The 21,914-nt window shown below is 46.8% G+C and overlaps 2 protein-coding genes and 1 long non-coding RNA gene across 4 annotated transcripts in view; 1 reads left to right on the top strand and 2 right to left on the bottom strand.

Moving 5' to 3' along the window:
• FSD2 (fibronectin type III and SPRY domain containing 2) overlaps positions 1-1,166 on the bottom strand; it is a 42,369-nt gene extending 41,203 nt beyond the window's left edge. Inside the window, exon 1 of the mRNA XM_025893214.2 lies at positions 999-1,166. The gene's annotated coding sequence lies outside the window, so the exon portion shown is untranslated. The remainder of the gene's footprint in view (positions 1-998) is intronic.
• A 425-nt stretch (positions 1,167-1,591) lies between these two features.
• Positions 1,592-20,972, top strand: WHAMM (WASP homolog associated with actin, golgi membranes and microtubules). 2 transcript variants are annotated; one of them, XM_025893210.1, is made up of 10 exons: positions 1,592-2,179; positions 3,326-3,499; positions 6,061-6,211; positions 7,588-7,757; positions 8,642-8,807; positions 11,631-11,818; positions 13,092-13,178; positions 13,416-13,511; positions 17,601-18,066; positions 20,146-20,972. In XM_025893210.1, exons 1-10 carry the CDS (start codon positions 1,592-1,594, stop codon positions 20,442-20,444), a joined length of 2,385 nt encoding a protein of 794 aa, XP_025748995.1. In that variant the 3' UTR covers positions 20,445-20,972. The 2 variants fall into 2 exon arrangements, with proteins under 2 accessions (XP_025748995.1, XP_073738307.1); XM_073882206.1 differs by lacking the exon at positions 20,146-20,972 and adding an exon at positions 18,981-19,107.
• Positions 13,063-18,048, bottom strand: LOC112840022 (uncharacterized). The gene is made up of 4 exons (XR_003212358.2): positions 17,959-18,048; positions 15,932-16,081; positions 14,893-15,100; positions 13,063-13,131 (listed from the first exon to the last, which is right to left on the bottom strand). It is a non-coding gene; the product is annotated as an uncharacterized lncRNA (long non-coding RNA).
• Positions 20,973-21,914: the final 942 nt, after the last annotated feature.

Genomic DNA, 21,914 nt, shown 5'->3' with positions numbered 1-21,914 from the left:
ATCCCAGGCCCTTGACATCACCACCTGAGCCAAAGACAGACCCTTCACCAACTGAGCCACCCAGGCGTCCCAGCTAGTGTCATTTTGATAAGGCAAATAAGTTAGAAAGACTACTAAAAAGGATAAAATAATACAAAACAAATACAGTAAAAAGATATACTATAAAAAATATACAAAAAAGATATTAAAACAGACTTAAAGAATTATCAGTAAATCACATGAGCTAAGATAATATATTAAAAAATGGTTCAAGGAAAAATAAATCCCTTCAACTAACAGGTTCTCTCTCCAAGAGGACTGCCAAGGGCAGCAGTTCTGAGTCCAAGGCCCCATAGCCCCACACAGGCATTAAAGGGGGTGGGGGGAGCCGAGACAAGCAACTTTAGATCTCAAAGCTACATTCCACAGAGGTTTCTAGATACCCAGGGATCATCTTCAGTGGAGACAGATGCCCTAAGCATTGCACCAGGCTGGCCCTGGTTTCTTGTTGTTTTCCTTTGGGCGTAACAGCAACGGCGAAGCTGATTTCCGGCTTCCCCAGTTCCAAACCTTCAAAAGCTTTCACCGGTTCCTGAATCTAACCCTCTGGAGCCCAGACTCGGGGAAGGGCTCCTCCTCCGGGCTTTCGGGGCATCTCCCCCCACCTCCCTTCCCTGGACAGCCTCCCCACCCCATGCACTCACAAGACAGAAGCTGACCTGCACTGTTTCCGGGTGCGCACGGTGCCTTTCCCGCACACAGACCACGGCTGTCTTAGTAACCCTCTAAGTCACATCCCACCCCCACGTGCAAATTAGATTTCCCCATCTCCTTCAACAGGTCTTGGGGAGCCATGTGGTCTTCTTAGCCTGCGTGCGTATGTTAGGGCAAGGTTCTTTGTGGGTCTCCGTCTGCTTGGCTGTAAAAAGAAGGGTAGGAACACACTGTATGTAAACATCCGGTCTGGGACCTGGGATGCTTTGAGGACAGAGAGACATCTTTTATGTACGCCCCCAGACCTGGACACAGTAGACACTCCATGAAAGCTTGCTGAATCGGTAACAACAGATGCGTGGCTTTTACCCAGTGGTTGGCGCTTAGAGGCCCTCAGCCAATAACTCCTACGTTTGATTTAACGTTTGGTCTCCAGCTAGTTTGCACCGTCCCTGGGCGCAGGAACCCTCCGGTATCCACGGGCGCCCTAGTGAGCAAGGACCGAATCAGCCGGCCCCGGTTCTCAGGAGTTTCGCAGTTTAGCGCAGGAGGCTAAGACGATAACTCGTTCATGTAAGGAACACTTTTCCTACATCAGTAGGTACAAAGGTGGAAAAGGTGAGGCAAGAGTGTAAGTTCTCCGACTCAGAGACAGGGTTGCGACAAGGACTGCTTCCCAGGGCCCGGACGGAGACAGACTTCTGACGTTCTCATTGGCTGCCGAGAACCCGCCCACACGCTGACAGCCAATCAGAGGCGCCGGGGGGCGGGGGTGAGCCCGACGGGCTCTGACGCGAGCGCAGTCCAGCCAGAATGTCGCGGTCCGCCACCCGCCCCTGGGGGTGCGGAGAGGCCAGGCGCGCGCGAGCCAGGTCCGCGGGCCGCTGAGCCGCAGGCCATGGAGGACGAGCAGCCCGACAGCTTGGAGGGCTGGGTGCCGGTCCGCGAGGACCTCTTCGCCGAGCCCGAGCGGCACCAGCTGCGCTTCCTCGTGGCCTGGAACGACGCGGAGGGCAAGTTCGCGGTGACCTGTCACGACCGCACGGCGCAGCGGCGGCGGCGCGAGGGGAGCCGGCCCGAGCCCGAGCCGGCCACGTCCCCTCCCAGCTGGGCGGGCCTGCTCTCTGCCGCCGGGCTCCGCGGCGCTCACCGGCAGCTGGCGGCGCTGTGGCCGCCGCTGGAGAGCTGCTTCCCGCCGCTGCCGCCGGAGCTGGACGCACGCGCCGGCGGGGCCTGGGGCCTGGGGCTCGGGCTGTGGGCGCTGGTGTGGCCGGCGCGCACGGGCCTCGGGGACGCGGCGCTGCAGGAGCTGTGCGGGCGCCTGGAGCGCTACCTGGGCGACGCTGCGAGCGGCTGCGGCGGCGCAGCGGTGCGCGACGCGCTCTTCCCCGCCGACGGCGGCGCGCCCGACTGCGAGAGCCTGCGCGACTTCCGGGAGAGGGCCCTGCGCGCGCGGTGGACCGCGGCGGGCGCGCGGCTGCGCCAGGTACGCGCCGGCCCCCCTCCGCCTGGCTGGGCCCGGGCCGCCGCAATGGTGCGGGCGCTATGTGGGTGGGTGGGTGTGCAGTGTTTCCGAGAGCCCGGCTGCCGGCCGGCCGGGCGACGGTGGGCGTGGACAGGGCAGGGCGCGCGCAGGTGCACAGGTGCCTGTCACCTGTGGGGGAGCTGGGGACGGAGGAGGGGGGGCGTGCTCAGGCGGGTCGGCGTGCCTTCTCCGTCTGGAGCCTGCCCCCGACCCCTTTCTCTGAAGACGCTGGCAGAGCCGGCTGTCCTAACAGGATTTGCCAGAGAATAGCGAAAGCAGAACCGGAAACAGCTGTAATACAGGTGGGAAACACCACCACAGACTAGATGTAAACACTTCCCGGTTCTGCGCATGCGGGGACGGGAACAGTGGCGACCACTGCTTTAGAAGATGAAGGGGCCTCTAGGAGACAGGTTTGGAAAGGTAACGCAGACTCGGTCAGATGGAAAGCCGACGGGGCGGAGCTTTATTTATCGATTTGGAATAGCAACAGGAGTGCGATTTTAAGCTTAAAAGAGGTCATGGGGGACGCCGAACAATTCATTCTTTGAGTGATAAACTTACAGAATTTAAGGGGAGGGGGAACGCAAGTTCACAGAAGGGTTTGGGAGAAAAAATACGGCGTGTGTATCCACAATTTACGACGGGTGGCCAAGATTTAGTGCTCTAACACCCTGGACATGTCTTCTAGCTTGCTCATTCTCATTGTAGGCCCTTCTTAATCTGGATGATTTTTCTGTGCATTCTTTTGAGGAAGGCGGGGGGGTGTGGGAGAATTCAGCCACATTTCAAAATCTTAATTACATCGTCTTAAACTGCATATAGAATGAGATTTTTAAATTAAAATGGCTTTATAAAAGGAGTTTGTTAGGGGTGTCACACCATTGAATGATTACAGCAATAACATTCTACCATGGATATAGCATGATTTAATTTAACCATTCGTGTTTTACTGAGCCTTTTGGTTGGAGGACAATAGCATTTTTAAATTTAATCAGTATTTTAAATATTAAAGTTTAGGGCATTAAAGTTTCTTTAGTTTTACTTGTTTGGTATGATCTTATAAATCTGTCCTTACTTGAGCTCTACTTACATTCTGTCTTCTAGGTTCTTCAGGGGCACGATAAAGCCCACACCATGGTAGCACTAATGAATGTTTATCGAGAGGAAGATGAAGCATACCAGGAATTAGTTACTGGGGCAACTATGTTCTTCCAGTATCTGCTGAAGCCATTTAGGGATATGAGAGAAGTTGCAACTTTATGTAAGCTTGGTATTTTGGTATGTTTTCTTTATATTTTTTATTTTATCAAATTTATTTGTAACATATTATTTCTTTAGTCCCATTTAAGATTTGGTCTGTTTGCACCTTGGGTTCATCCTTCTGTTTAGATGGCAGGATATATATACTGAATTTATTTTTAAAAACTCATTTTAAAATGAAGGCATTTTACATTGGGCATCTGAATACATCAAGATTTCTGCAGCTTTTCAAGGGTTAAACACGTTCTTTGCTGATGACTTGTTTTTGATGTGATGCTTATTTACTTTAGCCTATCTTCAGCCTCTAAGGACATATGCAGATTTCTAAGAAACAGGATGAAAATATAAATAGCAAGGCCCTGGATCATAATTCAGTAATTTAAGCTTTAGTAAATGTTGCCATCGCTCTTATTTCCTTGAGCTATGGAATAACCCAGTGACCCTAGTTAGAGGAGGCATTCTCCTGTCAGTGTTACAAAGGAACCTAGAGCCCAGAGAGGTTAAATAGCTTTCCCTGGGTCTCAACCAGCTGGAATCAGAAGACATTAGAGAGATCTCTGCCCCCCTGCACTGGGCCAGCCTTCCACACATGTACTCATGGCCCCTGCCAAGCTATCCTACTGTAGAAATTGTGTCCTGTTTGCCACTTAAATTTCCAGAGAAAGTTGTTCTCGTTATTCTGAAAGTTTATTATTTGGATAGTCTTTTATTCCTATATATATTTTTTTCTTTAACAGCTTCACTGAGATATAATTCACAGACCATGCCATTCACTTGTTTAAGGTGTACAATTCAGTGGTTTTTAGTATATTCATTTGAGCAACTATCACCACTCTCTAGCTCCAGAACGTTTTCATCACCCCCAAAAGAAACCCCATGCCCATTAGCAGTCACTCTCCATTCCCCCTCCGACCCTAGGCGACCACCAGTCTACTTTCTGCTTCTGAGCATTTCATCTTGTATGGGATCATACAAGATGTGGCCCTTTGTGTCTGGCTCTTTTCATGTCGCATAATGTTTTCAGGGTCCCTCCATGCTGTAGCATGTACCACAACTTCCTTCCTTTCTATGGTCTTATAGTATTCACTATATGGATATCGCACATTTTACTTAACCACTTAGCAGCTGATGGACATTTGGGTTGTTTCATGGACATTTAGGTTGTTTTCACTTTCTGATTATTAGGAATAATGCTGCTGTGAACATCTGTGTACAAGTTTCTGTGTGGACATATGTTTTCATTTCTCTTGGATATATACCTAGTAGCGGAATTGCTGGGTCATATGATAACTATATGTAGCCCTTCCAAAGAACTGTCAGACTGTTTTCCAGTGCAAACGTGCCATTTTACGTTCCTACCAGCAGTAAATGAGGGTTCCGGTTTGTCCACATTATTGTCAACACTTGTTATTGTCTTTTTGGTTTTAGCCATCCTAGTGGGTGTGAAGTGGCATCCTATAGTTTTGATTTACATTTTCCTGATGGCTAACCTGTAGGTATTTCTTATATTAATAGCTTTGTAGAAGAATTGGATGCTAAATGACTACTAGCATATGTTGTAATTATATGTATAGATTTTACTATCTTTTAGGTTATTGTATTATTTTTGCCCTTCAGAGAAGAATTATTGTATTGAAAAAGTTTCCTGCCACATGCCTAAAAGAAACTATAGCAACAGCTAACCCTTGATTGCCGTGTACCAGGCCCTGTGCTAAACGTTTAATGGCACGGGTGTCATTTAAACAATTGCGGGTTTTTTCTAAATTTTTATATATATATTTTTTAAAGATTTTATTTGAGAGAGAGAGAATGAGAGATAGAGAGCGTGAGAGGGAAGAGGGTCAGAGGGAGAAGCAGACTCCCTGCTGAGCAGGGAGCCCGATGTGGGACTCGATCCCGGGACTCCAGGATCATGACCTGAGCTGAAGGCAGTCGCTTAACCAACTGAGCCACCCAGGCGCCCTAAATTTTTATATTTTTAACATAATCTCTACACCCAACGTGGGGCTTGAACTCACAACCCCAAGATCAAGAGTCTCACACTCCACCAGCTGAGCCAGCCAGGTGCCCCTAAACAATTATGTATTAATAGAGAAACATAACTTGAGAGCATTCCTGTCTAGAAAATGTTATTCTAGTAATGCAAAGTAAAAGTAGATTTTTATTTTTCTTCATGCCCCAGAGTATTCCTTTGTCTTCCAGGTGGTGCCTAGCTTAGAGCCTCATTCATACTCAGTAAGGAATTGCTGAATGAATGAAATTTAATTAACTGAGGAGTAGTAATAAAAGTAGTTGAGGGGCGCCTGGGTGGCTCAGTCAGTTAGTCAGCTGCCTTCGGCTCAGGTCATGATCCTGGAGTCCCGGGATCAAGTCCTGCATCAGGCTCCCTGCTCAGCAGGGAGTCTGCTTCTCTCTCTGACCCTTTCCCCTCTCGTGCTCTCTCCTCTCTGTCTCTCAAATAAATAAAATCTTAAAAATAAAAGTAGTTGAAATAATCCATGTAACCAATTTCCTTTCAATTTCCTGTGGCTCTGCATTACTGTTCTCTCTTACTAATACAATTTTCCCTTCTTTTGTAGAAATCCTTGGATGAGGATGATTTGGGTCCGAAGAGGATAGTTGCCTTGCAGAAGGAAGCCAAAGAATGGACCAGACAGGCTGAAGAAGCTATAGTCTCTATTCAGGACATTACAGTGAATTATTTTAAAGAAACAGTAAAAGCACTAGCAGGTAACAAATTAAAATTCTATACTAAGATGTGCATCATTTTCATTTTATACAACAAACATTTGAGTGCCTCTTGACCACGAGGCACTGTGTTTCCTAGGAGCTGAGGATTCAGTGTGAGGATAAGCATTAACAGACACTGTACGGTCTCGTGAGGGGAGAGAGATCTTATGTATTCCTTCAAACACATGAAAGATGGCAGTAGCAGCCGGCCACATGGAGAAGAGAAGTAGGGGGCTCTGAGAGCCACCGAGAGGCCTGAGGCTCCTTCACTAGGTTAGTGAAGGCCTCTGGGAAGTGGCGCCTGCCTGATCTCTGAAGGGTCAGTGGGAGTTGAGAGAGCATCAAAGTGAGGGAAGAGTGTCCCAGGCAGAAGAAACGGCACTCACCAAGTTCCATGGCTGGAGGGAGCTTGGTGAGTGTGAGGAACTTAAAGAAGGCCTGGGGGCTGGAGACAGAAGGGGAAGGGGCACGGGGTGTGAGAGAATGCCGCAGACAGGCAGGGGTGAATGGGGCCAGCGAAGGACTTCTGTCTGATGGAGTAAGTAAGTCATGGTAGATGATGACCCCAAACAGGAAACCTAATGTCTGTCAGTTAGGTTCCGTTCATAAAGTGAAACATCATGTGGCTATGAAGTGTGATTCTCTGTATCTGTTTTTATAAATGGTGAGAGTTCCACAATACATTAAGTGAAATAAATAAGCTACAAAGAAGAATGATGATCTTGTGGGTTTTTTTTTTTTTTAAGATTTTATTCATCTATTTGAGCGAGAGCACAAGCAGGGAGAGGGGCAGAGGGAGAAGCACACTCCCCGCTGAGCAGGGAGTACAACATGGAACTCGATACCCAGGACCCCGGGATCGTGACCCGAGCTGAAGGCAGACACTCAACCAACTGGGCCACCCAGGTGCCCCTTACGGGGTTTTTTGTTTATCTTTTGTTTTTGGTTCAAACTCTCTGTCTAGCTTGACGCAGAAACAGTCTCAATGTATATGCACCAAAATGTAAGAAACATCGCCTCAAGTAGATGAGATTCATGATTATTTTTTTAAATGAAGTATCTAAAATTTTTTGTAAAGATTTTAAGTATTCTCTACACCCAACGTGGGGCTCGAACTCACAACCCCAAGATCAAGTTTCCCACGCTCCACCGACTGAGCCAGCCAGGTTCCCCAAAGTATCTAAAATTTTTATACTGATGTCCACGTAGTTTTTTTGCGACAATAAAAAATCATTAAAATAAAACAGTTTTTCTTTTAGAAAGGATGTTTTGCAAGTAACGTGGAAGGCAGTAAATAAATAATTAGCTCGGGATAAATTTTTTCCCTTTTCAATGAGTTGTAAGTATGTTTTATTTTATTAATTACAATCCAACAGGAATGCAGAAACAAATGGAACAGGACAAGAAGAGATTTGGCCAGGCTGCCTGGGCCACAGCAACTCCCAGGTTAGAAAAACTCAAGCTGATGTTAGCCCGAGAGACTCTGCAGCTCATGAGAGCCAGAGAGTTGTGTTTAAATCACAAAAGAGCTGAAATTCAGAGAAAGGTAAGACAAAGATAAATGAAACTTGGATGAGAAAACACACACACACACACACTTTTAGGGCACGTGGGTGGCTCAGTCGGTTGAGTGTCTGATTCTTGATTTCGGCTCAGTTTGTGATCTCAGTCTTGGGATCAAGCCCCGTGTCAGGCTCCACGCTGGTCGTGGAGCCTGCTTAAGATTCCTTCTCCCTCTGCTTCCTACCCCCCACCTCATGCACATGCATGTGCGCACACACACACACACACACACACACACACGAGAGGGAGAGAGAGGGAGGGAGGGAGAGAGAGAGAGAGAAGAAAGGGAGGGAGGGAGGGAGGGAGGGAAAACCCTACATCTGTAGGTAGCACCTTTCTTTCCAAGCACAGTTAACAGACCTTTCTTGCTTTACTCATTCCAACATCTTTTACTAGCTGAGAATTTAGACTGTGGAAGGTTGGCCATAAAGCTTCCTTTTGGTCAAGATGCTTTTGAAACATTCTCTTGTAAAATGTTCCTGGTAATAACACTGAGCTCAGTACTGAAGTGGGTAATACACTTAATCAAGCAGTGTTTCAGCACAACTCGAGAGTAATACAAAGGTCCTTCATCCTAGGATCACAGCCACTTAAATTTCTTCCTGTAATGTTACGAGTTTGAAGCAGGAAACACTGCAAATGCCTCACTGGCATTGATTTTTTTCTAAACCTAAATGTTTTCAGATGTTTCAAGAGTAAGTTAAAGTATATGTAACAAGCGTTGAATAAGGCATTTTTGTTTTGTTACTTAAAATGGCAAAATGCTTCTTTTCTGTCTCTTTCTATTTGGTCCTAAGCAGAGAATAGAAAATTGTCCAAAGTGTACTACTTACTTTAACTTGCTCTTATTTTTTTCATGAAAACAAGATGGAAGATCTTCCAGAACAAGAAAAAAATATAGATGTTGTAGATGAATTAGAAATACAATATTATGAAGTCCAGTTAGAGCTGTATGAGGTTAAATTCGAGATATTAAAATATGAAGAAATACTACTTATAACGCAGTTGGACTCAATTAAAAGGCTTATAAAAGGTAAGATTTATATTTAAATGTATACGTTAAAATGTCTAAATCACACCTCCAAGGAGATAGAGGCCACATTATTCTTATAAGTTGGCTAAAACATCTACTGAAATTTCCTAAAGTTTCCTTTTAGCATTTTTGTTATTCCAGTGATATATTCATAGTTAAACACACAGCAAAACAAAGAGAGGAAAAGGGTTATTCCCAGTTCCATCACCTACAGATATGGAGGGAGAACAGTGTGCTGGGGAGCCTCGTTTGTATACTGATGCACATTAAGTAAATACCAATTTTTAAACCAAAACTCTATATCCTGTCTAGTAACCTCATTTAATACATAATAACCACCTTTCCCTTTAAGTAAGAAAAACATCAGACATTTTAATGGCTTCACAGTATTCGATTATACAGATATACCATGATTTCGAGTCTTTCACTATTGCAAACGACAGTGTGGTGAAGAACCTTCCTTTACACACCCTTGCATGTAGGAGAGATTTTTTTTTTTTAATTTTATTTATTTATTTGAGAGAGAGCGTGAGAAAGAGCACAAGCAAGGGGAGTAGCAGGCAGAGGGAGAGGGAGAAGCAGACTCCCCGCCGAGCAGGAAGCCTGATCCCAGGACCCTGGGATCATGACCTGAGCTGGAGGCAGACACTTAACCGACTGAGCTACCCAGGCGCCCAAGATTATTTACTTGGAATAAATTTCCAAAGGTGGAATCGTTGGGTCAGGGACCGTGCAGACTTTGCATGTTGACACATACCTGCTAACACTACAATAATCATCCAATGCACATTTTTTCCTCACCTCTGTTATCTTATTTCCAAATTCCGTACCACATAACGGCCTTCTAGACTGAGGTTGTGCAAAAAGTCGCGGCAGATGATGAAAACAGCTGTTTCCCCACACTTATGCCATTCTTTTAAGTTCTTGCCTACTTGACTGAAAACAATGACATCTTGTACTTTTCATGTATTTAATCACAAGCATGGCAGGCACGATTTTGCATGTTTACTGGCCGTCTATATTTCTTTTATTAACTGTCTGTCCGTGGTCTTTGCCCATTTTTCTTTGGAACGTTCCCTTTCCATACTAAGGCTATTACTCTTATTATCTGTCCTGGGTTGCAAAGAATTTCTCCCCGTCATTTGCTTTTTCTTGCCTTGCAGAAATACTTCATTTTTAGGAAGTCCTATCTGCTTTCTGTGTTTGTTGTTACACCTGGCAAAGGGCTCCTCATCCCCAAACTTATCAATATTTTACTGATGTTTTCTTTTAGTATGTTTGTGATTAAAAAAAAAACACCAAACACTTAGCTCTTTAATCCAGGTTAAATTAATTTTGATGTGAGGTAGGAATCTAACCTACCCCCAAATTGCTAGGTAGTCCCAGTCACTGATTTTGAAAACATTTTCCCCAAGTGCTTTGACTGGCTTCCTGTCTCATATCCAGAATTATTACATTTATTTTTATCTAATTATGCATTATTCTTTTGTTTTCGCTAGTTCGTGAGTGGCTTCCGGTGCTGGTCCCATATGTTCTTATCACTGTCCTTGGATGTACATTTGAGTGTCTGGACAACAAGCACCTCCCTCAGTACTCTGCTTTTCCTGAGGTTTTCTGACTCTTCTCACTCCTGTATTCTTCCAGACGAACTTTAGAATCATTTTGGCAAGTTCCAAACCAAAAAAAAAAAACACCAAAAAACAAAACAAACCCCCCCAAAAACCAGAACTCCTTGGAATTTTTATTGGGATTATGCTTAAAATTAGAGATTAATTGGGGAATCATCTTTGCAATTTTGAGTCTTCCCATCCAAGAACATGGTATCCTTTGACTCAAGGCTTTTTTTCCCCCTTCAGGTTTCTCCAAGCATAATGATTTTCTTCATACTGAATCAAAACATTTAATTTAATCCTAGGTATTCAAAAAACTTTACAGTAACTTCAGGTTATAAGTATTTTACATATTTAGGGGAAAATCCTATTTAAAAAGTTAATCTGGGAAGATGCATGCAAAATTGTTCATAATGTTTTCCTCCAGGAATGGGATTCCAAAGGTTTGGGAAAGGAAGAAGAAAATTTCACTTTCTATTTTAATTCAGTTCTGTAGGGCTGGGATGTGTTACAAGCAGCATGTATTTTTAAAAATATGTATGTAATCAAGATTTAGTATCTTTAAGGCATCTTAATGCCACACTGTTGGTAGAATATAGGTTGCCTTTCTGGAGGGCCACTGAATGCTGATTATCAAGAGCCCTGACATTCATCATCTTCTAAAGAAGTAATAAAAATGTACGCAGAGGGGGCGCCTGGGTGGCTCAGTCGTTAAGCGTCTGCCTTCGGCTCAGGTCATCGTCCCAGGGTCCTGGGATCGAGCCCCGCATCCCTGCTTGGTGGGGGTCTGCTTCTCCCTCTACCCCTCCCTCTGTTTGTGTTCCCTCTCTCGCTGTGTCTCTGTCAAATAAATGAAAATCTTAAAAAAAAAAAATGTACGCAGATTTTATGTTCAGATGTTCATCACCGTGAAATTGATAATAGTGGAACCCTGGAATATTCTAACAATGCAGAATGCTCAAATTAAAGAATACTGTGTTGCCATTAAAATTCTATTTCCATCACATGGAAAATGTCTTCTTCGTACTGTGTTATTGATGTGTGTGGCTCTGTGTGTGTGTAGCTGCGTGTACGTGTACACACACATTAATAGTGGCTCTCCCTGGGTGGAATGGTTACAAGTGATCTTTACTTTCTTACATTTAAAGTATTTTTATGTGTTATTTTTTTTATACCCAACCGTGTTTTAAAAACGTCATCAATATGTTTCTAGATAAAGAGGAGGAAGTTGTCTACTACGACCCGTGTGAAAGTCCAGAGGAGCTGGGAGCCCTGGATGGCGTGCCAGGGCTGCCGGGGGACAGGGGCGTGCAGGTGAGAGAGCTGAGCCGGCGGTACCAGCGTCTGGAGTCCCAGCGGGGCAGGGTCTGCGCCCGGAGAGCCCGTCTCAGGAACAGGCAGGTAGGCGGGCGGGCGGGCCGGCCTCTCTCCTTCCCCATCCAGGACAACTCCTATGGAAAATAAAGTATTGAAAATACTTGTATTTTTCAATACAAGTATTGAAAGGCAGGCTTTCTACCAATACGGTGATTAATTTCTTGTGTGTTTATATGGCTATCAGTGGCTACAAATATATTTACATTTTTTAAAAAAGGATTCTGTTTCTTTTGGGGTCTAAGCATTTACCATAGTCTCTAGATTTTGATTAATCCATTCAGCAACTGTTTTGTCGAATGCCTGCTACATACACACGTATTTTAAAGATCATGGTAGGTAGAAACTTCTAATAATCAGCTATAGTACATTCTAAAATTTATTCTATTGTAAATTATTGATTATAGAATATTAGAAATAACGAGGCGCCTGGCTGGCTCAGTCAGTGGAGCGTGCAACTCTTGATCTTGGTGTTGTGAGTTTGAGGCCCATGTTGGGTGTAGAGAGGGCTTAAAAAATTTTTTTAAATCTAAAAAAAGAATATTCAACTCATATCAATCCTTACATTTGGGAGTGATTTTTTCTTAATTTTTAAAAACTCCATGATTACATAAAAGGTAATATACCAAGAATGATTCAGCATGGTTAAAATATAGTTGGTTTTTTTTTTAAGATTTTTATTTCTTTTTTGACAGAGAGAGACACAGCAAGAGAGGGAACACAAGCAGGGGGAGTGGGAGAGGGAGAAGCAGACTCCCCGCGGAGCAGGGAGCCTGATGTGGGGCTCGATCCCAGGACCCCGGGATCATGACCTGAGCCGAAGGCAGACTAAACGACTGAGCCACCCAGGCACCCTAAAATACAGTTTTTAATATAATTTTCTAGGTATTTGTGGGTTGGATATGGTTGTATAGGTATGTTCGGAAATGTAATTACTGTTGTAATATTATGGGGAGATGTGTTTAAAACAATCACATGGAAACAGATTCCTAGGACACATGCCATTTCAGCACAGGGGATGCCTGTGTGTCCCCTCATTTTCACTTGGAGGCTTTGCTTTTCCATTTTTCACGGCACTGAATCAGCTGTGGTCCTTACCACTGGGTGCCGTCGATCCCCGTAAATAGCCTGTCAGCACGGGCCCCGTGACTGAGGGGAGGCAGAACCCTGGAGCCACGCCAGAAACTCCTGAGAATGAATGCCTCACACGACAGCACACAGTGCCTCCTTCTGCTGAACTGCTCTGCTAGAGCCCACGGTAACACTGACAACGTGCAGGTGACTTGTCTTGTTCTTCCAGGATCAGTGCAAAGAGAATCATCGGCTCCGACTGCAGTTGGCTGAAGAAAGTAGGAAACATTTTCATCAGCATCATAGTATCCAGGTGGTAAGTGGTTGAAAAGAACGTGTCTTATGTTTGCATCACGTGACACACTGGCTTAAATCTGGACAGTGGAACTCCTCTGCCCTGGATCAGGGCACGCTTGATCCTGGGGAGCCTGCAGCCTGGGGAGGGGGCGCGGGAGTCGGGCTAAGTTGGGGGGCCAGCGTCAGGTCACGGACCCTTTCTTTCTCAAGACTTCTACTTTGAGAAATGTACAAACATATGATTCTTTAAATATAGAAAAGAGACAAAATGAAAGAAGAGGAGCAAAAGAAGAGAGAATGGATAAACCAGGAACGCAAAAAAACACTCCAGCGGTTGAGAGCATTTAAAGAGGTAAGTTCTAGAAATAGTCACCTCACCTGCATTTTCTGGAGAAATAAATGAAGATCACCCATGCTGGGAGAAGAGTGTCAAGTATTATGAACAGATCATTTGGAACACAAAATGTTCCCCAAACGCCATTATTTTTAGTGTAGAAATAAAAAACAAAAATATGAGAATATTTTTTAAAAGATTTTATTTATTTGAGAGAGAGCGAGTGAGTGCACACGCACAATTGGAGGGAGGGGCAGAGGGAGAGGGTGGAGCGGCCCCCGCTGAGCAGGGAGCCAGTCGTGGGGCTTGATCCCAGGACCCTGAGATCATGACCTGAGCCGAAGGCAGACGCTTAACCGACTGAGCCACCCAGGCGCCCAAAAATCTTAGACTATTAAGTTTTTGACACTGCTGTGCACCAGGGTTCTTGCTCTCCCCTCCTGCCCCAGTGGTGCTGACTCTGCCCGCCGTGGTATTGCCCAGCCAGAAAAATTGAGAACAGTTAAACTGGCCTCAACTTTAGCTCGCTTTTTCCTTCCTTGTAACAAAGAATTCTCTCAAATGCAGTTGAGAGCACAGTGACACAGTATGGTTAAGTGCCCTGTGAAAAGTTGAATAGGTTTAAAAAGGAAGTAAATAGCTACTTATTTAAAAACAATGTTAAACATGGTTTAATATAAAAGGATGACACATAAATTGTTTTCATCACACACCTACAACACACACCTTCACAAAGACCCAAGTCTGTAGCTGCCCCCAAAGGGAGAGCTCACCCGCGCCCAGACAAAATTCTCGAATAAGGTACTGAAGGTGTGCCGTGATTCCAACAAGAAAGGGGACCACTGGGGACCACTGGAGTGATAAATCAGGACACACTGACTGCAGCTTGCTTTCTGATGTGCTTACTACTCTGATCATTAATGAACACCTACTGTATACCGGCCCGGTGCTAACATGTACATTCATTCTCGTTTACTTCTTAACCCTGCGGCCCCGAACGGCTACACTTAGCTTAAGCTTATATGCCTTCTCCTGCCCGGGCAGCACATCAGAATCAGCTGGGGAGCTTCTGAAAGTCACGAATGCCCAGACCCCACCTCTGGAAGTGGGAAGACCGAGTAGGAGGGATGCCATGTAAAAACCAGATGAAAACCAAGCGACTGTGTGTAGGACAACCAGTCGGTCAGCTCTTACTGGAGGGTGCTGGTGAATGGAGTGCAGTTGGGATGGAGGACGGATCTGGGGGTGCAAGGCCGGCTCTTTAGCCTCGAACTGGCTGATCAGAGACCACTTTTCACACGTGGAGATGGGAGGCATAGACTGATGGAGGGTGACAGAACCAGGCCACCTACGCTCTCAACAGACTGGAACAGGGAGTGAAAATATCAAACCCACTGACCTCACATTGGTCTAAAGTGCAGGTTTTTTTGGTCCTTGGAGGTGTATCCTTCTCCAGAGGGTGGTGGACAGGGGTGCAGAGTGCGTGGGGTCTCAACGCAGGGGAAAGAAGCTTGAGCATTTAGTTTCCTTCAGCCTTCCACCGGTCACTTGTGGTGAAGCTGCAGGAAAGCCTGTGCATTTGTAAGATGCACAAACAGAAGCAGCTCCTGGAGAACGAGGGGGTCCCGTGTTTGCCAAGAAGCGCCACCCTCAAAGGGGACAAAGCCAATTTGAGCATATTTGGAAGGAAGGAAGTAGGAGAAGACCGGAAGTGAATCATGTGATACGTGATACTTGTTGAGCCCAGACAGGTTGTTTTTATTTTTTTATTTTTTTTAAGATTTTATTTATTTATTTGAGAGAGAGAGAATGAGAGAGAGCACGAGAGGGAAGAGGGTCAGAGGGAGAAGCAGACTCCCTGCCGAGCAGGGAGCCCGATGCGGGACTCGATCCCAGGACTCCAGGATCGAGACCTGAGCTGAAGGCAGTCGCTTAACCGACTGAGCCACCCAGGCGCCCCAGACAGGTTGTTTTTAAATATCTGAGGGGCTGCTAGGGGGTCAAGGGCTGAATTTGTCTTGGGTGAGCCCTGGGGAGACAGACTTCTCAGCAACCTAAGGCAGAACTCAACAGGCCAGAGTCACAGCGACTTGCAGCCGCAGGGATGCCGAGGAAGGGGTCCTGGGGGGTTGGGCATCCCTGCCATCAGGATGGTTGGACGACCCCTGGAGTCTGGCCTGGAGTTCTGTCTATGTCACATAGTCACTACTGACTAGCGACTGCATTGGTGAGGTCTGGGTCTTGCTGCCAGCGCTTTCCTGTTTGCTGTGGGAAGACTTAGAAAAACGTGGGTGGGAGACTGTGCAGGGGTCAGACCACCCCAGGAAAGCGAGGCAAGTGAAGTTTTTGGTGTCCTAGTGCATATAAAAGTGATGTTTATACTATACTGTCATCTGTTAAGTGTGCAATAGCACGATGTCTACAAAAAATGTACATACCTTCATTTAAAAATACTTCACTGCTCAAAATGCAATCGTCTGAGCCTTCAGCTAGTGGTAGTCTTTCTGCTGGTGGAGGGTCTTGCCTCCATGTCACTGGCTGTTGGCGGCTCAGGGTGGTGGCCACTGAAGGTGGGCTGGGGCCGTTTCCTAGAATAAGACAATGATGAAGTTGACTGTCTTACATGGGCACAGTTTGGGTGCCCCAGAACAGTTGTTCATTGTTAAAGATTGTATTTATTTGGAGAGAGCACGAGAGCACAAGCTGTGGAGAGGGAGAAGCAGACTCCCCGCTGAGCAGGGAGCCCGATGCGGGACTCGATCCCAGGACCCTAAGATCACGACCTGAGCCTAAGGCAGACGCTTAACCAACTGAGCCACCCAGGCGCCCCTCCCAAAACAAATGTAATAGTAACATCAAAGATCACTGATCACATATCACCATAACAAACGTAATGATGAAAACATGTGAAATATTGCAAGAATTGCCAAAATGTGATACAGAGACATGAAGTGAGCAAATGCTGTTGGAAAAATGGCCCCGACAGACTTGTCTGACACAGGGTTGCCACATACCTTCAATTTATAAAAAAAAAAATGCAATATTTGCAAAGTAAAATAAAGCAAAGTGCAGTAAGATGAGGTATGCCTGACTCTTTATCATGAATTACACTTTTGGTATATTACTACTAAGTGTACATTAGTATTATCACATTACATACAGTCTCTGCCAGTTTTTTTCCACCTTAAATTACATTTTTGAAATGTGTTCATGTTTATATATTATAAATCTAGTTCATTCTAATGGCTACATAGTATTTACATTTTATGTGTTTCATTGGCTAGTTAATGCCTTCATTAGGGACCACCCTCCTACCACTCAAGATTCTTTTTTTTGGTAAGGTTATGTTTTTCTTTATCAAAATAATACCCGAGAGACCAGAATGTTTTAAATTTATATTTTTAGGGGCACCTGTGTGGCTCAGTCGGTTAAGCGTCTGCCTTCAGCTCAGGTCATGATCCTGGGGTGCTGGGACCCTTGCGTTGGGCTCTCTGCTCAGCGGGGAACCTGTTTCTCCCTCTGTCGCTCCCCCTGCTGTGCTCTCTAGATCTCTCGAATAAATAAAATTTAAAAAAATAAATTTACATTTTTAAATTATAAAATCTACTCTAAACCTAAAAATAAGAGACATGTTACACCTGTCACTTTGAGGTCCACTCTGGGGGAATTTTTCATACAGCTGTTGTTTTACAGGGTTATAAATGTAACACTGTATCATCTGTATTTTTTAAGAATGTTTCATCAACTTTGTGTACTGTTTGATTTTTTGCTGCTGCCTAATATTTTAAATAGATTCACCATCATTTTCTCAGCTAACTTCCTACTGTTATTTCGAGTCTTATTTTTGTACTAAAACTATGAATGTTTTCATATATGCATATACTTTCATGTATTTATTTTATTGCAGAGGAAGCATTATATATCAAAGAAATACTTATTCCTTAGAAATTGATTTAGTAGCAAGGGCTGCTGTCCAGAGTGAGAAGGAGCCACGTTGCAAATGAGAACCATCCATGCAGAGATGGGTTGGCGTTTACGTACAGCACGTTTCCGCATTCTGACAGTTTGCACTGTGGCAAGTTTCTCACAGCAGTGTTTCCTTTTCAGAGATGTCCAGGTGGGTCTGTACTAAAGACCCCTTGCTCAGAACCTGCAACTCCACGCCTGCCACGTGGGCCTTCCCCGCAGACCTCTCCGCTGGCCGCCAGAAGCCATCCGTCCTCTGGGGAGGCCCAAAGCGTGCCCCTCTCTGAAGTCAGTAATGCGCAAACCCCCGAGGAGCCACATGGCTCTGGAAATACTGTTCAGAGCTCTGTTGCTGTTGGTGACCAAACACACTGCAGATCCAGCGAGGAGCTGTCACCACCGCCTCCCCCTCCCCCGCCCCCTCCCCCGCCCCCTCCCCCACTGCCCCTCCCTGCTCTGCCCTTTTCTTTTTCTCCGTCCACAAATCACCAGAACTTACACTTGAGGACGCTACTAACAGCCGATGAGCCACGTCCCCTGGTGTGCGAATCGTCCGAGCCGTCCGCTGGAAGAGCGCGTTATTCCTCAGCTGGTTTCGCTGGCCCAGGTAACTGCTGGGGTTCTGTGCCCGCTCAGTTTTCGAGTGGCTGGCTGGAGCATTCTCGCTGTAGGAGCAGTCACCTTCAAATCAAAATCTTTTGCAGAATTCTCTATAGTCTTACAGTTCTCCAGCATAGGCTGCCTTAAGTTATCGCTCTCTCATTGCAAAGTTAGCACAGCCTGAATCAGTCTGCTAACTGCTAACCCTAACTCATCTGGAGGAAACGATCTCCATACACTTAATGGTCCCATGACTTGGGGTCGCTGTTAAAGAATCCCCCGTTTCAGGTTCTTAAGACACGAGTATGCATTTGATTTCTGCCACTGGAATTTTTCTCAGTATTGCTTAAGCCTACTGTTGCATCTCTGAGTCATTTACAGAATTTAATTGTTGCATCTTAAGCTGAATATTGGTTGGGAATTATTGTCGAGGAACATTAGAATACAGAAGGCTGTTCTGACAGACTGGTGGACTGAGAAACCGTATTTTGGAAGATCTTTCTAAAATGAAGTGGTCAAAAAAACCAGCAGACCCCGTTTTGCCTTTGCAAGTACAATACACTGAATACACATGAATGAATATTCTTTGTTGAACAGGGCTGTCACTCTGACTTGTAGTTCTAATTATGGCTGATACATTGACTCTTGGGGAGACTGGCTTAAATCCTTCTGCCCAGACTCAGAGCCTGCTGCTTTGGGCAGCAGGGGGGGGGTCAGATAAATCCCAGAAGAATTCTGTGTACATTTGTTACAAAGACTGTGTCCGAGCCCCTCCACCTAGGATGGGCAAGGCTGCTGCCGTAGGCAATGTGAGCCATATAAACAGAACCGTTCCAAACTGTGGTTCCAGTGATTCTGAATTCACAGTCTCCTGTACCCAGAAGCAGGTACAAATGAAAATGTCCACACTCTTACATGTAGACCAACCGGCCCATCTGCACGGGGTTTGCAACAACACAGTGTGAAAGAAGAGCAAGAGCATGCACGCCTCGGCCTGCAGTTTGGGTGTGGGCAGACCTCTGGGCGGCGCTCATCCCAGCTCAGGGCTAACGCACACGCGGTGTCGGGAGGCCCTACTCAGCACATGCACAGCGCCTCATTTCACCGCAAAGAATCAGAAGATGTGAGTTAGCCCCCTGAAAATGCCCCAGAGTGTGACACTCTGTCTTCTTACTCCTGGAAGGAAACTATTGTGGATTTAAATCTAAAGTGAAATAGTATTTTGTCAGTCCTAGCCTGGCTTCTCATCCCAAACCAGAAACAACTCCTCCTGCAGGCCAACCCCCCCCACCACCAGACTCTACATTAGGGGCCACAGCCCCACCCCGACTCCAGCAGGCGGTCACGGATTTTACCCCCTCGGGGGTCTCAAGATGCCTGAGTAAAAATGGCTTCTCCTCACCAAGGCCTTGAGACTCTGATCTCATTTGTGTTTTGCCAGCATTTCTCACGCTCCCAGGTAGGAGCTGCGCGTTGGCTCAGGTAACTCCCGTGGGTGGAACGAAGGCGGTGCGTGCAGAGAGGTCCCAGCGCCGCCGCCTCCAGGCTCACTGTCGTGGATGAGCTTCCTTTCAGCCTCTGTGTGCAAACCTCCTCCTGTCACTGTCACAGAACGAGTCACCACTGACACACCCAAGAGTGAAGTCAGAGAAACACGGCAGGTGCACGGGAGGAAAAGATTTTCTTAGAGTAGGAAGCAAACCGGAGGAGATACAATTTGCAGAACCTGTGCGCTGCTGTCCCACACACTGGGTCAGATTATCTGTAGCCCAGGCATTCCCCCAGGCTTCGGGATCACACAAAGATAAGCTCCGTGTCTTGAAAAGCAGCCGTTGTGAGGACAGGTGTGCGTGACCGTGCCTCTGAGCCGCCGCGGCTTCGAGGACGGGCGGTCAGGGGGAGGCAGGAGTGATGACCCTGCGGCCACAGGGTCAACCGACCTTCCTGGCCGGTAACCGAAGCACCTGTGTAATGGAACGCTGATGTGCTCAAGTGGCGTTGACTGGTGTGTGACCGAACGTCCTGGCCTCTGGGGCGGAGACGGTATGGTTTCCTGATCGTCCCTGCTCTGTCTGCTCCGTTTCAGGGTCCATGGACGAAGTGCTGGCCTCCCTAAGGGGTGGCACTAGCCCTCTGCGGCGGGTGGACGCGCCCGCTCTGACCCCTCCCCACGCCGCCTTCGACGAGCAGCTTCTGGCTGCCATACGGCGGGGGGTCCAGCTGAAGAAGGTTCGCTCTGGCCTCGGCCTGAGCGCCAGCGGCAAGCCGACCAGCGACCTGGAGAGAAGTATCAAGGCGGCACTCCAAAGAATCAAGAGAGTGTCCGCCGACTCGGAGGACGAGGACGGCGAGGAGCCGGGCCCCGACGACGAGTGGGACCGCTGAGCCCTCTCCACCGCCGCGGGCTCCCTGCGCTTGAATGAGGTGCCGCAGGCCGAGACCTGGGCTTGAAAAGCCTGTGAACGGGGCTGTCAGCCACGGGACAGCCCGAGAGCCGAGCAGGGCTCAGCGTGAGGTGTGCAACTTTTCTGGAAGGCCGTGGCTCTTGCCATCAGGGCAGGAGGTCGAGGGGTGGTGACTTCCACACGCCAAACTGGAGTTGGGATCTAGGAACCCGCTGTACTGCTGGCGTAAGAGAGTAGATTTGATGTTTCACCAAGGATTATCTAGAATCATCCCCTTCTTCCGAAAAGAAGTTGCTAGCACTATGCTAAGTGGTGCCGTTCCGCCACCGACCGGGTCTTCCTGTTTGTATGCAGTAGTGGTCCCTCCCGTCGGAGTGTGAACACGATTTTAGCAAGAAGCAGAATAAGCTGCTTATAGCCGGAAATAGTTTAACTATTTTAAATAAAATATATTTTATGTATCAAGTGCTATATAAACTCATAATAAAGAACTATTTATAATGCGTCAGCGTCACTCATGAGGACAGGAAACGTTAATACGCGAACACAGCTGTCCCTGCCTGGCGGGGGGCAGGGGTGGTTTAAAGTTTTTAAGGAGATTTCAGACATTTGTTTAAGCAGTTACTAAGGGTGAGGGAATAATGTTTCCCTCAGGAACCGAAGTCTCATGTTGGGGCCTTTCCTCCTTGCTTTGTGTTGAATTCAGGAAGGGGAAGGGGTCAGCACAAGGCAGTCCGCTCATTCCTCGGACTGTCCGCAGTGTCCCCACTAACCTCAGAAGCTCACCCTTGCCCTGGCCGTCCTGGGTCTCCACAGAACGAGGTGCACTGACCTTCCTCTGTTTCCAAAGAAAAGTTATTTATCAAAACCCCTCCCGCTTCCAGGTTCTTCTTAACTAACTCCCTCCTCACAGAGTCAGGCCTGAGGGGCCTCAGCTGGGAGGGACTGGGCACCTTCTTCGGCAGCTGCAGCCTCGACCTCCACGTGTGGCCGCCGTCAGGTCGCCCACAGGTCTGCCCCGTGTCCTGCCTTCCCCGACCTCAAGGGGGGCCAACCCGAATCCAGCTCCAGTGCGTGAACACGTGCGCTCTGCACCCGGAGCCCAGGCTCCGCTGCCCCCGCTGCCGCCACACGGCTCCCGGACGGGCCCCCGGGGGCGCCGCACAGGGACACCGGCCGCCAGCCACCCGCTGGCCCTCAGCCCTGAACCCGGGGCAAAGCCTCAGGCCTCCTGCCCCAGCACACACAGGCCAGGCTAGCACGTTTCTGTGGAAAGAACCTGGTATTTAAAAAAAATGGCAAAGCCAAAGCTTTGTTGGACTTCCCTACACTTACTCTGCAGTTTGGTCTTGTTTTTATTTTAATCATTGTAATTTCAGTATCTTGAGACTTACCCAAGCATGGATAATTCTCAGAATTTGCTTTGTAAGGGCTGCCAAAGACAAGAAGC

Source organism: Callorhinus ursinus, unplaced genomic scaffold (assembly GCF_003265705.2).
Source record: "Callorhinus ursinus isolate GAN/ISIS: 27379988/994484 unplaced genomic scaffold, GSC_fseal_2.0 scaffold45, whole genome shotgun sequence".
Taxonomy (NCBI): Eukaryota; Metazoa; Chordata; class Mammalia; order Carnivora; family Otariidae; genus Callorhinus; species Callorhinus ursinus.
The sequence above is the reverse complement of the archived record's forward strand: the minus strand, read 5'-3'. Positions and strand labels throughout refer to the sequence as shown.